Source organism: Typopeltis vanoorti, chromosome 1 (genome assembly GCF_054136105.1).
Source record: "Typopeltis vanoorti isolate ZY-2024b chromosome 1, IOZ_Tvanoo_1.0, whole genome shotgun sequence".
Lineage (NCBI taxonomy): Eukaryota > Metazoa > Arthropoda > Arachnida > Uropygi > Thelyphonidae > Typopeltis > Typopeltis vanoorti.
Window position 1 is genome coordinate 38807629 of NC_143549.1, and position 16938 is coordinate 38824566.

General features: G+C 37.2%; 1 protein-coding gene across 1 annotated transcript in view; it reads right to left on the reverse strand.

Annotated features, from left to right (window-relative positions):
* Positions 1-16361, reverse strand: part of Prp18 (pre-mRNA processing factor 18) — a 118708-nt gene extending 102347 nt beyond the window's left edge. Inside the window, exons 1-2 of the mRNA XM_090415762.1 lie at positions 16074-16361; positions 15860-15967 (exon numbers count right to left, since the gene is read on the reverse strand). Coding sequence (XP_090271888.1) covers positions 15860-15967; positions 16074-16142 — 177 coding nt within the window. The 5' untranslated portion in view covers positions 16143-16361. The remainder of the gene's footprint in view (positions 1-15859; positions 15968-16073) is intronic.
* Between the last annotated feature and the right edge of the window lie 577 nt (positions 16362-16938).

The window sequence follows — 16938 nt, forward strand, 5'->3', positions numbered from 1 at the left end:
AATATAGTATACAAAACTATAAAAGTATCGGCGAATACTAGTGTGAGCCAATGCAAGTAGTCCTAGAACGTAGTATAAACATGGGCAACTCATTGCAAAGGTGGGTAAAGTTCTGATCGCTATAAAAGTATTCGCCAATACTTTTATAGTTTTGTATACTATATTCGGCATGAAACTCTCTGATTCCAATCTTTGAGTTTCTTATTCGGTTTTAAAACAATGTGGGATCTAATATTCCCTTAATTTAAACAAATTCTGACTTTTTTTGTAATATTATACTTACTTAAACATGTTTTGTGATTAAAAACTTAATCAAACTTAATGTTGTTTTATTTATTGAACATATAAAAAATTTATTTGCAAACATAAAAGTGGTATTTGATATCTGGAAGTACTGAATTAAAAACAAATTTACCAAAGTTTGAACTTAACTTTGAGTCACCAGGAAAAATCGAATTGAAGTTGCAGCTCCCAAAATTATGTTTTAATTAATTTTTTTGGTGGAATGGCTCTTTGGTTCAAAAAGGTTCCCGACCCCCGATTCCATGATTATTCACCAGTGTCAACTTGCCATAATTATTCTTTCTCTTACTTGTCATATAGCAGAAAAATTCCCTTCAGTTACCTTGGCCTGACCAGCCAATCTCCTCTCATATGCAGCTTTTCTTTATTTACTATGCTCATCAGCATTCTAGCCAATTTGGCCCAATTAAGCAGCTGCACCAGTTAAATACAGTTACTTGGTACATATCAAGAATTTAAAAAGTTTCATTTATTGCAAACAATTGGCTTTATTTAAAGTAAAATATTTGCAATAAAAATAATTTCATTTATATATGTATTAAACATACATGCAGTGCTTAGCAGTTAATAGCATAAAAATTGATCAAGCATATCCAGTTTTTTTTTTATTTTTTAACTGCAATTAAACAAAATCAGTGCAGGTAACTAGTGCAGATATAATAACACCTTCCTGCATGAAATAGTCATAATCCAGTAATATTTCTAGCATTACTCATTCAGGCTTGGAAGTGTTGCCTCCATTCGTTTCTTTTTCTTCAAATGTCTACTGGTGTTTTGCTTCAATTTCCTCCTCAAAATCTTCATTTTCATTATAGTATTGAATACAATGCCAAGGGATGCAAATACTTCATGGCTTCTGATGTGGTTCATATCTAATAAGCATCATTTTCACTATCTGAATCCTAAAAACCACAGTGAGTAAAACAGTTTAAAATGGTCCTGTTGCTTATTGCTTGCCAACTATTAGCCATGATCTGTATTGCTTGTAAAAGACTAATTTTTGCACTGACCTTAGCAATTGTCAAGAACCAGTAAAAGTTCCAACTCATAATCCAATTCCTAAAAAATGTTTGTTGGCATGGTACTGACTGGAAAACTCTCCATCCTAATCATTTCAAAGCATTGAGGCCTCCATTTTTCCGATAAATGGCAACTTTCATTTCAAGTGGATTTCTGAAGCCTTGAGCATAAGAGTTTCACAATGTACTGTTTTCTTTGATCTAAACCAGGGGTCGCCAAACTTCTTTGACCGTTGACCCTTCAAGAATTTCTTGACTTTTTATAGACCCCCCTCTATTTTGCTACTACATAATTATAATAGGATAAGCAATAAAGATGCTTGTTGGTAAATACATCATTTTGGCCTACTTGATTGGCCTCTAACTATTTTCATGACCTTGCTTCATCTTACAGGTTCTATTCGTGTCACTGTTCCCACGATTCACTCTTAATTGCGTTGTTATTCAGGATGGAGATAATTCAAGTTAACCGAATTAAATATTACCCGTACAACGATGTCTTATATTTTTCTATTGACCCCTATTCAATGTTATATCGACTCCTGGGGGTCGATATTGACCACTGATCTAAACAGTGCAGTGTATATATAACACAAGGAACCATCTGATGTGTCATGATAAAATAGCCCTGTTTGTCAGCACTAAATTTTTGAATCAAGATTATGTAATTTTTCGCACACTATGCAGTAGAGATTACTAGCTAGGCCAATTGAATGGAATTGTGTCCCAAATAAATGAAGTAAATTCTTGATATAATCTCATTTTGTTTTTGCTCTTCCAGACTTATACCAAGAAAATGGCTGCCTCAATTAATTGGTGAAACAATTACATGGAATCTACTGTAAATATATATGTGTATGTGTTTCAGGAGGAATAGTGAATATTTTGGTAGGTGGCAGTATCGATTATTCTGAGTAAAAAAAGTTCATATAAACTTGTGTCCAATAATACAGCTGTCCAATATGTGTGGAGATATAGCTGTTTGAAACTGACATGTAAAAAGTTAAAGAACGATAAACGATTCTTGTTTGCATTTATTGACTGTTTGAATGATACAAAACACAAATATTGACATATACTGTAATTTACAGTTCATAATAAACTTTTGAAAACTGCACCACCAACCTCAATGCACTTTGCAACTCTTGTGGTAATAGTTTGTGCTGTTCTTCTGAGGTTGTCTTGACATTCTTCTATGAAGGCAGCATTATCTATAATGGGAGCAATCAATTTACCTCTTGTCTTTATCTTTTTTCTGTATACCTTGCTTTTCATCCATCCCAGAAATCTAAATCTATGGGAGTGAGACCTTGAATGCCAATGAACAGGACCACTGCGGTCGATCAATTGTTCAGGGAAAGTTCGATTTAGATACTGTGTCATCTGATTGCTATAACATGCAGGAGTTCTATCATGATAGCCAAGAGAACATCCTCCAACAGTAGTGGAAGTTTGTTTTGTGGAAATTGTAGATATATGGGTAAGATGATTTAGTAACACAACAGACCCAATCAAGTGACTGTCAATCATACCACACCACATGTTTATAGAGAAACGATGTTGGAAATTTGTTTCTACAATGGTATGTGGATTTTCGTTGGACCATCGATGCCAGTTATGAGTGTTGCTGATACCATCACGAGTAGCTTCATTGGTGAACAGATTAATGGAAATAATTGGCATTCACCCACCAACAAAATGCCAATCGACTGCCTTCATCTCCTGGGAGAAGGTGTTGCACCTGCTGTATGTGAAATGGATACAAAACTTGTTCACAATGTTCACCATATTCTTGTATGTGGAACACTGATATGTGTAGAAATTCTCCATGTGATTGTAGTAGGACTATGTTCTACTGACTGAAGAATGTGTTCTCCTTTATCCACATTTTGTTCATTTTCACGTTCAGAAGATATATTACTGATGGGAACAGTACCCAGTCTCATGGCATTTGTTGTAAACACTAGTTAACACTCTTGAATCTGATTCTTTGTAGTTAGGAAACTGTCAATGGTATTCTCTACAAGCAGCAACAGGCTTCCATTACAAAAATCATAAACGGACATCATATCAGCATATGTAAAGATGTGTGGCATTCTTAACACTTCTAACATGAAATTGCATCAGGTTATAACTGCTTCTTGGTCACATGTGATTCAGAGCTGTGTGTTGGTTGCCTGATCTACAAGTGTGAGCATTGGAGCTCTATGTACAAATAGCTGTATCTTGCATCCATTGCCAATTAGACACATTTGTTCATATGAACTTGTTTTACTCAGAATAATCAATATACCACCTATCAAAACATTTACTATTCATCCTATATATATATATATACTTTTTTAAAGTAATGTAATTTATTGATATCATACACCTAGTACCATGCAATGAGTGAGGGTTAGTCAGGATGTCGACAGAGAATGATAAAAGATTAACATTGTTAGTGAGGCTATTAGAATACAGAATGGCTAAGTGAAAGAGTTGATTGTTTTGGTAGGAATGAATTATTTGAAAGGAGAAAATATGGTATGAGTAGGACATGTAGGAGTTACTGAAAGTGGCAAAAGAAAGAGCAAGAGAGAGTTAAGATAGTGAGTTTATTGCCATGGTATGACAGGGGAGTTAATGAGTTCCATGATTGCAAATGAATGAAAGCATAGGTTATGTAGGAGAAATGATATGGAGTTTGTGGATGTGTAGAGCAAGTTTGATCAACTTATACAAAGTGAATGGTTTGCATTGAATGGATATGGTGTTCAGTATATGGAAAAAGTGCTGCTGAATGAAGTGAGATTGGAGGCGAAAAATTAGGGAAAAGTAGAGCTATTAGGGAGGAAACTGTTGAGTGAGTCTACAAAAACCAATAAAGCAAGTAAGTGTGAGAACGTACAAAATACACCTAAATTAGTATTACTGGTGACAAATCAGAATGGGATGGTTAACATAAAGTGTAAGGATAGTCATGAGCCTGGGGACTATTGTACTTTATGTACACTAATTCCAGGAGCATTTGGAATAAGGGGGAAGGAGTTTTTTGGCATTAGCCAGTTCCTCTTGGCCAAAAGTTATTTGCATTAGTGAGACTGCTGACAGAACACGATACAATCAGTGAGATAGAATATGAAGGATATGGAGGCCAACAGGACAAAATATACAATTGGCCTGGTATAGACCAGAGTTAGGAACATGGATTGGAGAGAGGAAGGAAATTGCCAGACCTAGTAATTGCATTAGAGGATTTGTCTATAACTAACAGGATGACCACATTGTCAACTGGCAAAAGTGATTGTATGGTCTTAATGCAGGAGGTTGATAAATACGTAGAATTTTCAGTTAGGACGGAAGTATGTGAATTACAGAGGTGGTAAATACAAAAACTCAGAAGACTGCTTGGCATGCAATGCCATAGCATGAGACACTGCAAGGAAGGTGATAAAGTAGTATTTGAGCAAAGTAATAATATCTAGAGGAAAACCAAAGAAATAGTGGGTGGATGAGATTAAAGAGATGGCAGGAACTTAGTGGCATAGAAAGGCTAAAGATACCAAGAAATTTTATACTTGGTTTTAATCCATTTCCCAAGGAAGCAAAACAATGTTTTGCATATGGAATATATTCATGTCTGAGCTACTTGTATAATGAGGCTAATGACTTCATATCACTTGCCTTAATATGTATCCCATAATGCAAAACACATCCCCTTTTGAACATGTATAATGCAATGAATAATGGGATGGGTCACTGCCCAGAACGATTTTGACATTTATTGAGGTCTCATCAGTGGGAGCCAGAAAATCTCTGAATGAGAGAAAGAAAGATGTAGGCAGTTTCTACATCTTTCTCTTATCCAGAGATTTTTTTATTAATAGTCAAGCACCTTTTGTCTACTTATATATGAGATATATATGATTTCTGCATTACTTCAACCTTGGTATCTCTCTCAGGTCTGGTCCCACTGATGAGACCTCAATAAAGGTCGAAACCAGTCTGGGCAGTGACCCTTCTTATTATGCATTGCATTATAGGATACTTACTAAGGCAAGTGATATCAAGTCATTAGCTTCTATACACAAGTAGCTCAGATGTGAATACATTTCATGTGCAAAACACTGTTTTGTTTTCTTGGGAAAAGGATTAAAACCATGTATAAAATTTCTTGGTATCTTTAACATAAGGCTAAAGATAAGAATGAATGGGTTAATCTAACTAAAACCAAACTGATGATAAATTCAGATCAAATTGAAATTGTGGAGGACTATACTTACCTTGGTCAGTTAGTTTTAAGGAAAAACAGTATAAAGAAATAAGTAGACGAATAACAGAAGGAAACAAAGATTTGGGTCGAATAAAGATTAACTATAATTTTTGCCTAAAAAAAAAAAACCTCCTTAATATATGCATTATTCCAGTGTTTACCTATAAAAGTGAGACACGAGTAACAACTAAAAGACAAGTCGCATGTTGGCCAAAGTGTCTTGGAGAGAAGAATGCTCCACATATAGAATAAGAAATACTAGAATTAGAGATGACTGGAGTAGAAGTATATCATGAAGTGTTATAAATCATCTAATGAAGATGGGCATATTAATAGACTACCACATGAAAGGTGAACAAAATAAAGCACTGAGTAGATATCACGAGAAGGAAAGGATGCCAAAGAACAAGACAGATGGATGATATACAAATGTTTGACATGAGATGATGACATTGGCTAAAGACAGACAGAATTGAAAACTTAAGGGGAAGGTCTATATTCTGCAATGTATGGAAAGAGGCTAAAGAAGAAGAATAGTGGAGTGCATACTTAATCAAGAGGATAATCAAGTGAGAGTTAAATGGATGAACAGTATCATTAAATTGGGAGCTACTGAAAAAAATAAAAATATATGGAGGGAATTTGCAGAGAAAGGTGATCAGAGGTATATGAACAGTACAAAGCACAGGCTAAACTGGTGGCCAGGTAAGAAAGGTCAATCAGAGTATGAGAGGAAATCAGTTGTGCAGACCAAAGATAATTCTTTCAATATGTGGCAAGTAAAAGGAAGAATAATTTTGATGAATGGCAATGTCAGGAAGGTAACTGAAGCAGAATAAATAGCTGAATTACTAAGCAATCATTTTGTGTATCACCTAGGCAGAGATGAGATAATGCATTGATGAGAGAGCAAGGGCTGATGTGGAAAGAGAGATTATGATAGAAGGTGTAGGATATTACAGAACCTTCATGTGACTACAATTATGAAATTGGATGATATACCAGCTCAAGTATTACAAGGAAGTGTTTGGGAGTTGGGAGTGCCTTTGATGACAGTTTAATTTCAGTCTCAGCTCTGGGTTAGTCCCAAGGAGGGAGGGTAAAGGAAAGGAAAATAGTTCTAGTGCATAAAGAGGCTCCATGCCTGAGGTAGCAAATTATCATCTCAGGAGTGGTGGAATACTGTATGGGGTGGGGGACAGTTTTGCAAAAGGTAGGTCACATCTCAGTGACTGACTTACCTTTTATAACTTACAGCTGAGTTGGATAATGAGTTATAATGACTACACTGTGATACTGCTCAACTTTGCAGAAGCTTTTGACAGGATACATGAAATTCTGATAAATAATTGCAACAAATGAAGATGAAGTTTGGGATGTGGAGAAGAAGATGGTTGATGGAGAGACCATAGTTTGTTCAGGAAGAGAGTCAGGAATATGGTATGCCACAGGGCTCTATAATTATTCTTGTTGAGAGGCTTATACGCTGGTTAGACATGATAACTAAAATTTAAGGAATTGACAGCGTATACTGGAAATATGGATTAAATAAACTTTAATATACACTTTCCGATATTTCGGCGAACGTCACATTGCCATCTTCTTGGGAACTTACTAAAAAGACACGTGCACACAAGTACTAATAACAGCAAATGAGACTGAAGCTAGGAAGCTAGGGTTTTCCTAAAGTCCTGATGGTGCCCCCTGACGGGCTATATTGGTAGTTCTTGGCCTTTGGGCTGAAGTTCTTCTGATAAAAGTTTCCCAAATTTGGGGCAGTTTCATGCATCCAAATTTGTTGAGGTTTGGCATGTTCCTAAGGGCCGAGGCTGATTCCATGAATAGTCTTTCATATTTGAACTTGCTGCGGTGTATTACTGTGGCTTTCTTCCATCTTATTCTGTGGCGAGTATCCAGAGCGTGGTCTGCAAGCCCAGAGTGGCTGTACTGGTGAAATCGGATGTAATCCTTGTGTTCTGAGATTCTGATATTTGCTGTCCTGCCTGTTTGGCCAAAGTAGGACAGTTTACAGCTGCAAGGGACCTGGTATACACCAGGTAGGTCTAGGGGAAGTGGTTGGTCTTTGGTGGAGCGGATGAGGGATGCCAGTTTTCTGTGTGGTTTGTAACAAGTGGTCAAGTCATGTTTTTTTAAGATTTTATTGATTTTTTCAGAGGTGCCTCTGATGTAGGGAATAGTGATGGATTTAGAGTAATCTTTTTTGTGAAGGGGAGGGGGTGTTGGGTTGTGGATATCTGGGTTAAGTATTTTTTGGATTTTTTGGAGGGGGTAGCCGTTGGCTGAGAAAGTGTCACGGATGTGATTTAGTTCAGTGGTTAGGGCTTGTTCATTAGAACAGATTATTTTTGCCCTGTTGAATAATGTTTTAATAACTCCATATTGTTGTGAGGGGGGGTGGTGGGATTGTTGGTGAATGTATCTGCCTGTATGGGTGGGTTTTCTATAAATTGAGAAAACCAAGGTTCCATCAGGTTGGCAGGTGACTAGTGTGTCTAGGAAGGGGAGGTTATTGTTTTCCTCTTTTTCCAGGGTGAATTTGATTCTAGGGTGTTGGTTGTTCAAGTGTGTTAGGAAGGAGAGGAGTGAATCCGGGCCATGTGGCCAAATAGCAAAAACATCATCAACGTAGCGAAGCCATATGGTAGGTTTTTGTGGGGCTGAGTTTAAGGCTTTCTCTTCAAACATCTCCATGAAGAAGTTGGCCTACAAATTAGCCAAGCATTTAGCCAAAGCGCTCTCACACTTTACTGGCAATACACCATCACACATAAAAAACTCAGCCCACTTCAAAGCCAGTATAGAAAACCTTACACTCCAACATAATGACATAATGGTCAGTTTTGATGTCGCCTCCCTATTCACGAATGTCCCCCTCAAAGAAACCTAAGAGCTAATCCAAGCTAAATTTCCTCCCGATATCTCAGACCTATTTCAGTTTACAATGAACTCAGGCTATTTCGTTTGGCAGGAAAAATTCTACAAACAGATAGAGGGGACAGCCATGGGTTCACCACTTTCCCCACCCTTGGCCAACTTCTTCATGGAGATGTTTGAAGAGAAAGCCTTAAACTCAGCCCCACAAAAACCTACCATATGACTTCGCTACGTTGATGATGTTTTTGCTATTTGGCCACATGGCCCGGATTCACTCCTCTCCTTCCTAACACACTTGAACAACCAACACCCTAGAATCAAATTCACCCTGGAAAAAGAGGAAAACAATAACCTCCCCTTCCTAGACACACTAGTCACCTGCCAACCTGATGGAACCTTGGTTTTCTCAATTTATAGAAAACCCACCCATACAGGCAGATACATTCACCAACAATCCCACCACCCCCCCTCACAACAATATGGAGTTATTAAAACATTATTCAACAGGGCAAAAATAATCTGTTCTAATGAACAAGCCCTAACCACTGAACTAAATCACATCCGTGACACTTTCTCAGCCAACGGCTACCCCCTCCAAAAAATACTTAACCCAGATATCCACAACCCAACACCCCCTCCCCTTCACAAAAAAGATTACTCTAAATCCATCACTATTCCCTACATCAGAGGCACCTCTGAAAAAATCAATAAAATCTTAAAAAAACATGACTTGACCACTTGTTACAAACCACACAGAAAACTGGCATCCCTCATCCGCTCCACCAAAGACCAACCACTTCCCCTAGACCTACCTGGTGTATACCAGGTCCCTTGCAGCTGTAAACTGTCCTACTTTGGCCAAACAGGCAGGACAGCAAATATCAGAATCTCAGAACACAAGGATTACATCCGATTTCACCAGTACAGCCACTCTGGGCTTGCAGACCACGCTCTGGATACTCGCCACAGAATAAGATGGAAGAAAGCCACAGTAATACACCGCAGCAAGTTCAAATATGAAAGACTATTCATGGAATCAGCCTCGGCCCTTAGGAACATGCCAAACCTCAACAAATTTGGATGCATGAAACTGCCCCAAATTTGGGAAACTTTTATCAGAAGAACTTCAGCCCAAAGGCCAAGAACTACCAATATAGCCCGTCAGGGGGCACCATCAGGACTTTAGGAAAACCCTAGCTTCCTAGCTTCAGTCTCATTTGCTGTTATTAGTACTTGTGTGCACGTGTCTTTTTAGTAAGTTCCCAAGAAGATGGCAACGTGACTTTCGCCGAAATATCGGAAAGTGTATATTAAAGTTTATTTAATCTATATTTCCAGTATACGCTGTCAATTCCTTAAATTTTAGTTACCGGCTCTATAATTAATAATAATAACAATATTATTATTAATTTGTAAATTAATGGGGGTGCTTAAGGGTCAAAGCTGTATAACTGAGAGGAGACCTCCACATAGCCTTTAAAGGAATGCGGAGAACCGACCAGGGCTTCTGACCTAATGTCCAATCCTCACCTTCTCGTGGTGCACCCTGTTGGTTATCTACTTTGATACTGAACGGACGAGGATGGGCTGGCAATTTGGGATTTAGCCGACCAAATTGTATTCTTATTGGTTAAACCAAAATAAAAAATGATGGTACAACATGACAAAATTTCATGCAGGCTGGGCCGTCGCCCGGTTAAACAAGGCCCCCGTTGTTTTCGCCAGGGAACCAGGGTGAACAGCGAAAAGTCAGCTACTGGAACAAATCTGAAAACAAACCCCAACTCAACTTCACCAGAGTTAAAGATCGGTACTATCAATGTAAGAAGCCTGAATGGCAAAGAAATGGAGCTAGCTGAGGAATTAGATAAGTACCAGATCGACATAATAGGGGTGACTGAAACAAAAAAGACCAAAACTGGTGAGATCTTTCTGAGCAATAAATACAAAATGTTATATTCAGGCAATGACAATCAAGGAAAAGAAGGAGTAGCCATAGTATTCAACACAAAATACGAGGCTAATCTTCTTGAATGGCAATCAGTCTCAAGTAGAGTAATGTGGGCAAATATGAGAATGGGGAACTGGACAATGAGACTTATTTGTGCCTATGGTCCCACAGAAGGTTCTACTAAGGTAGAAGTGGAGGAATTTTTTGATGCTTTAGAAAAAGCAACTGACACAATGAAAAACGAAAAGTTGGTCCTTGTTGGGGATCTAAATAGCAGAGTAGGAAATGATTGTGAGACATACAAAAATATTTTGGGAAAATTTGGAGAAAAGAGCAAAGCTAATACTAATGGCAAATACCTGTTGGATTTCTGCTCAGGACATGGACTGGTTATTACTAACACCATGTTCCAACATAAAAATGTGCACAAATTCACATGGAGAGAAGAGGCTAGAAATAAGAAAAGTCTCATTGACTATGTTATTGTTGATAGTGATGTTTTCTCCCTGGTGCAGGACACCAGAGTGTACAGAGGATTTGAAATTGGAAGTGATCACTATTTCGTCCTGAGCAGGATAAAATTGAATTTCATATTGAAAAGAATAACATGTAAGAAAGTTTTAAAGCGAATAAAAGTTGAGCAGCTCTCAGATGTGAACTGTAGACTAAAATACACAAAGATTATTGAAGAAAAAATGAAAGAGTTTGAGAACAGGAATCAAACCTTGGAGATTCAGTGGCAAACTGAAGAAAACATTGATTGATTCTGCCAGAGAGGCATGTGGTGAGGTTGTGTGTAAGGATAAAAAAATCAGAACTCCCTGGTGGACACAGGAAGTTAAAGAGGCAGTGAAGGAAAAGAAGAAAGCATATCAAAAATTCCTGTCAAATAAGTCAGCTTGTGCTCTTAGAGAATATAGAGACAAATGCAAGAATGCTAAACACTGTGTAAAACTAGCTAAACAAAAGTCATGGGAGGACTTTGGCAAGAATATAGAAAATAAATATCAAGAAGGTGGCAAAATATTCTGGAGGTTGTTGAAGAAGCTTAGGAATGGAGGAAAGAGTGCTGTAAAAGGAGTTAGAGATGATAAAGGTGACATGAAAACAGGAGAAAAAGATATCCTTGAAGTATGGAGTAACTACTTTGAAAAACTGCTAAATGAAACAAGCAGTGATGACAGCACAGTGGTAAAAAACACTGACCAGGCATGCAGTCAGGAATACATATCCATACTTGAAGTAGAAAAAGCCATCAAAGGCTTGAAATGTGGAAAGGCAGCAGGAGTAGATGATATTCGACCAGAAATGCTGAAGTATGGTGGTATAAAAGCCTTACAGTGGCTGCACTGCATAGTTCAGAAAGCCTGGACAGAGGGACGAATTCCCGATGATTGGAATAGAGCTCTCATAGTACCCATATATAAAAAGGGAAATAAAACTGAATGTGAGAATTACAGAGGTATTTCCCTACTGAGTGTTCCTGGCAAGATCTATGCAAGTATACTTGAGAAACGGTTGAGAAGAATTGTGGAAGAAAAGCTGGGTGAAGAACAAGCTGGATTTAGGCCAAATAGAGGCTGTCAGGATCAGATCTTCACTTTACGACAAATAGTCGAGAAAGCATGGGAATATAACAAAGATCTGTATTTAAGTTTTGTCGATTTGGAAAAGGCATATGACAAAGTGCCAAGAGAGAAGCTATTCAATACGCTGCAGTTATATGGTGTGAATGGGGCATTATATCAAGCAATACTTAGTCTTTATTTGAGTTGTAAGTCAGCAGTTAGAATTGAAGGAAGTACAGGAAGATGGTTTAATGTTAAATCTGGTGTGAGACAAGGATGTACATTATCCCCTCTGTTATTCATTATCTATATGGATCACATTATGAAGGAAAGTGGTATTAAACCTGATATCGAAATTGGAGATGTTAATGTCAGCTCTTTGCTTTATGCGGATGATGTAATACTTCTAAATAAATCCGCTACAAGTCTGCAAGCTTCTTTGACTAAATTGAATAACTGTTGTAATAGATATGGTATGAAGGTCAGCAATAAAAAGACAAAGACAATGAAAATAGGCAGAATCATTGAAAATGTCAACTGTGTTGTGAATGGAGAACCTGTGGAACAAGTAAAACATTTCAGCTACTTAGGCACAATTTTTACTGAAGATGGTAAATTAAATATAGAAATAGACAACAGAATCAGCAAAGCTGGTATGGTGGGAAGTCAATTGAATAAATTCATATGGAATAAGAGAGAAATTAGTCGGAACACTAAATTAGCTGTATACAAGACAGTGTTCAAACCAGTTTTAACTTATGGATCTGAAAGCTGGGTCAGAAGTAAAACACTTGACCAAAGACTAGAGACCGCAGATATGAGAGTCCTGAGAAAGATTAGAGGTGTGAACAGATGGCATCAATGGCAATATCATATTAAAAACGAGGATATTAGGAAAGAACTTGACATTGTCAGCATCCAGGAATGCGTTAGCAGAGCTAATCTCAGGTGGTATGGTCACTTAAATAGAATGGGAGAGAAAAGATTAGCAAAACAAGTGTTCTCTGCCAGGCTGTCAGGAAAGCGACCCAGAGGAAGACCAAGATATAGGTGGATTGATATGGTACAAAGTGCCTTAGATGATAGAAATATAAGAGCTGATAATGTGGGAGTCTTGACAAGTAACAGACTGATTTGGAGGAAAATTGTAGATAGGAAGTTAGTAATGATGTAATATTTTCATGTAGTACTATCATATCCTGTACACCCCTTGAGGGTACATGGCAGGAATTTGATGATGATGATGATGTAAATTAATGATATAGGAGTGATCTGAAAAAAAATATTCAGTTTGTTGATGGTACAAAATTGGGCAGAGGAATAGTCAAAACAGATAATGTTTTGCAGGATAATTTAAACAGACTAGCAGCGATATTTGACAAATCCATTGAATGGATTTGTCAATCTATTGACAAATTGAGCAAGAGTATTTGTTAGCAAGGGTGTGAGGATTAGATTTTTTGCTTGGAGTGGTCAATGATTGGAATAGGTTCCCAGAATCTGTTGTAGGTGCCATTTTGGTAAATGAGTTCAGAGCAAAGTATGATAGCATTGTGTGAATATTGGATAGTGTTTGTAGACTTCATGGAGTAATCTGTATAATAATAATAATATAATAATAATCTGATTCCCATTATTATTATTATTATATGGGCATCTCCATGGAATCCGAAGACCCTCATTGGCATTGTGAATGCCAATTCCACTCATTCACAACACTCCAAGCAAAAAAATCTAGTCCTCCCACCCCTACTGATCACACCTTTCTTCACTTCCCCTTGTTCTGGTCCCTCTAGCCAAATGCTGAAATATTTCCTCTGTATCTATCCTATAAAATCCTTTAAGCAACTTAAATGTTTCTATCATTCCCTTCTTTTTTTTCTATCAACAAACTTCTGCAATCCACACACTTTCAATCTCTCCTCATAGGACACATTCTACGGCCACTTGCCTCTGAATCCTCTCCACTGCTTCCACATCCACAAGAAACCCAGGGGACCAGACTTGAGCACAGTAATCCAGATATGGGTGTATCATGGCCTTATAAAGAGGAATTACAACTTCCTTATCTCTACTTGTTAATGTGTTCTTCACTAGCTAAGTAATCTTATGTGCTCCCTTAATAATATGTCCTCTAAACTTTAATTCTGTCTACCGCCATCCCTAAATCTCTAGCTTCATCTATTTACTAGAGTAGAGTGCCATCAATGTGATAAATGGCTTGTAATCTATTTAAGCCAAAGCGCATAACTTTACATTTCCCGACATTAAACTGACACCCATTAACTTTTGCCCATACTGACAGCCCGTTTAAATCACCCTGCAAACTCTCCGCATCATCTTGATTAACTACTACTCTACCTAATTTTGCATCATCAGCAGGCAACTGAATATTTCCTTTCAGGTTATTTCCTATATCATTTATGTTCAAATTAAACAGCAATGGTCTCAGCAGTGAACTGTGTAGCACACCACTAGTCACCTGTTTTTGCATCAATTCTGCTCCTCCATATACCTTTTTTTAATATCTATTCAGCAGCCATCCTCTTATCTGCTTAAGCAGTGTCATATCCATCTGCATTTGTTCATTTTGAGTAGCAGTGTTTCATGTGGTTTCTGTCAAATGCTTTTGCAAAATACAGCAAAATCATCATGTAGCTATTTCCTTTATCCAACTCAGCTGTTACTTTATTATAAAAAGTTAGTATATTACTAAGGCATGACTGACCCTTCACAAAGCCATGTTGATCCTCACATAGTATCATATTTTTATCTACCCATTGCCGGACTGGTTGGCAGAGTGGTTTGCGTGTCCCCTCTCCAGCCAAGAGGCCGTGGGTTCAAATCTCGCCATGGGCATGGATGTTTGTGATTTTCCTACAAACTTTCTGTGGAAAGGGAATCTGCAACCCCTACCACTTATTCTAGCAGAAGATATAATTTCCAAAACCATGTGAGGTATACCGCAGTGACCATATGGCATCTATGGACATCAAATGTGAAAATTAAAAATAATCTACCTATTCTAATTCTCGTTTTGCCAATTTTTCTTAATACTTTTACCACCATGCCTGAAATACTGATTGGTCTATAATTTGCTACTATAGTCTTAGAACCTCCCTTATGCAAAGGAATAATTTTGCCCTCTTTCCACTCCCTTGGAACTCTACTAGAGTTCCAAGAGAGTGGAAAGATGTTCATTTTCTACAAAAAAACTTGTTCAAGCTTTTTCAGGCATACAATATTGGGTGATCTCACATGAGATGACAACAACCATTCACTACCTAACCTAATTTCATGGAACTCACCATTTTTTGTCATAACAAACAGAATGTATATTGAAAATAGTGTTATAATTCTTAATAATGATACTGCTCCTTATTTAGTTCCTTACTCTGCAAAATGCACGTAACACTGGGGAAAAGATGCAGTTGAACTTAATGTATCTCTTTTCTTTTATTTTTTATTCCTTCAAAAAATCTATAGGATTAAGCGAAAAACTGTGATAACAAAATAAAGATAGGGAAGAATTAAGAAATTATGGGCAAAAAAAATCAAAACGAAGTTTTGCTTGAATATTATTTAACATGAAAAATTAAACGATTTTGAAAGTGGTAAGAATCATAAAGTAAATAAACAGAAAAACCAACACCAACGGCGGCAGCTGAAATAATTTATATTTGAAACTGAGTTGGAAAAGTTAGTAGAATGAAATTGGAAAATGGATTTAACTGAAATTACATACGCTGGTGTGTGGTGGAGTTATGGCTTATACAAAATAAACAAGGTCGTACAATAACATGCAGTGAAACTAATTTAATAACTTATGATCACTATGTAACAGAACATTGTAAAAACAAATCTGTACCTCATCTCTCTCAGCGTCATCTTTATGTTTCTCTCTCTGTCCTTGCCAATACTGTTCTTCTTGTTTCTTTAGTAGTTCGCTTCGCTTGAAATACTTCTTCTCGGGGCCCTGTCAAAAATCCACAGAGGATTATTACTGCAATATTAAACTTCGTGTTTTAAATGACAGTTTGGTAATCAATAACGAGTAAGAATATACAACCGTTGCTACTAACCACCAGTTCATTTTCTACAAGTGATCGCTTTTTTCTTTCAATTTCCGCTTTCAATAGGTTAATCATCATACACAAAAATTAAGACCAAACATATATCACAAAGGAAAATTACATCACTCATAATTTCGAAGTACAATCATCTGTAAGAAACAAAATGTGATGAAAATACATCATTCAACACTTCGTACACTCATCTCGAGGAAACAAAATGTGATGAAAATACATCATTCAACACTTCGTACACTCATCTCGAGGAAACAAAATGTTATGACAGAGGGCGCAGCAAATTCAGTTTTATCATTGAAAAAAACTTAAAGTAACTTAATGGGTGCACCTTTTTGACAACTCGTATAGCAAAGTATATAAGTTCTTTTCGCTAAACACTTAGGTATCAATTTGGTCTAGCTACTCACTGATGAAGCCTCAATAAAGGCTGAAACCGGTCTGGGTAGTGACCTCCCACCATAATGTAATAACAGCATACATATCCTAGGAAATGTGTTTTTGCATTATGGAAAATACCAAGAATACCGAACAGACTTTATCCACCTTTGCTGCGAGTTGCCCGTGATTGTACTACGTACTAGGACTACTTGCATTAGCTCACGCTAGTAGTCGCAGATACTTTTATAGTTTATTATACTATATTCGGCATGAACTTCTCTGATTCCAATAATAAATTTAGTTTAATCCTTTATCCAAGTGTGAGCAAACAAAGTTTGCGCCTGAAAGTATCTTCAGGACTGGGGTAAGGTGGTATAACAAGGAGGGTTAATACGGTAGAAGTTATTTGGAGGGTATATGAAGAGAAAGTTGACTTGCAAACTCATGAACAGCACAAGGCTCAAGCAAGAAAGTTGACAAA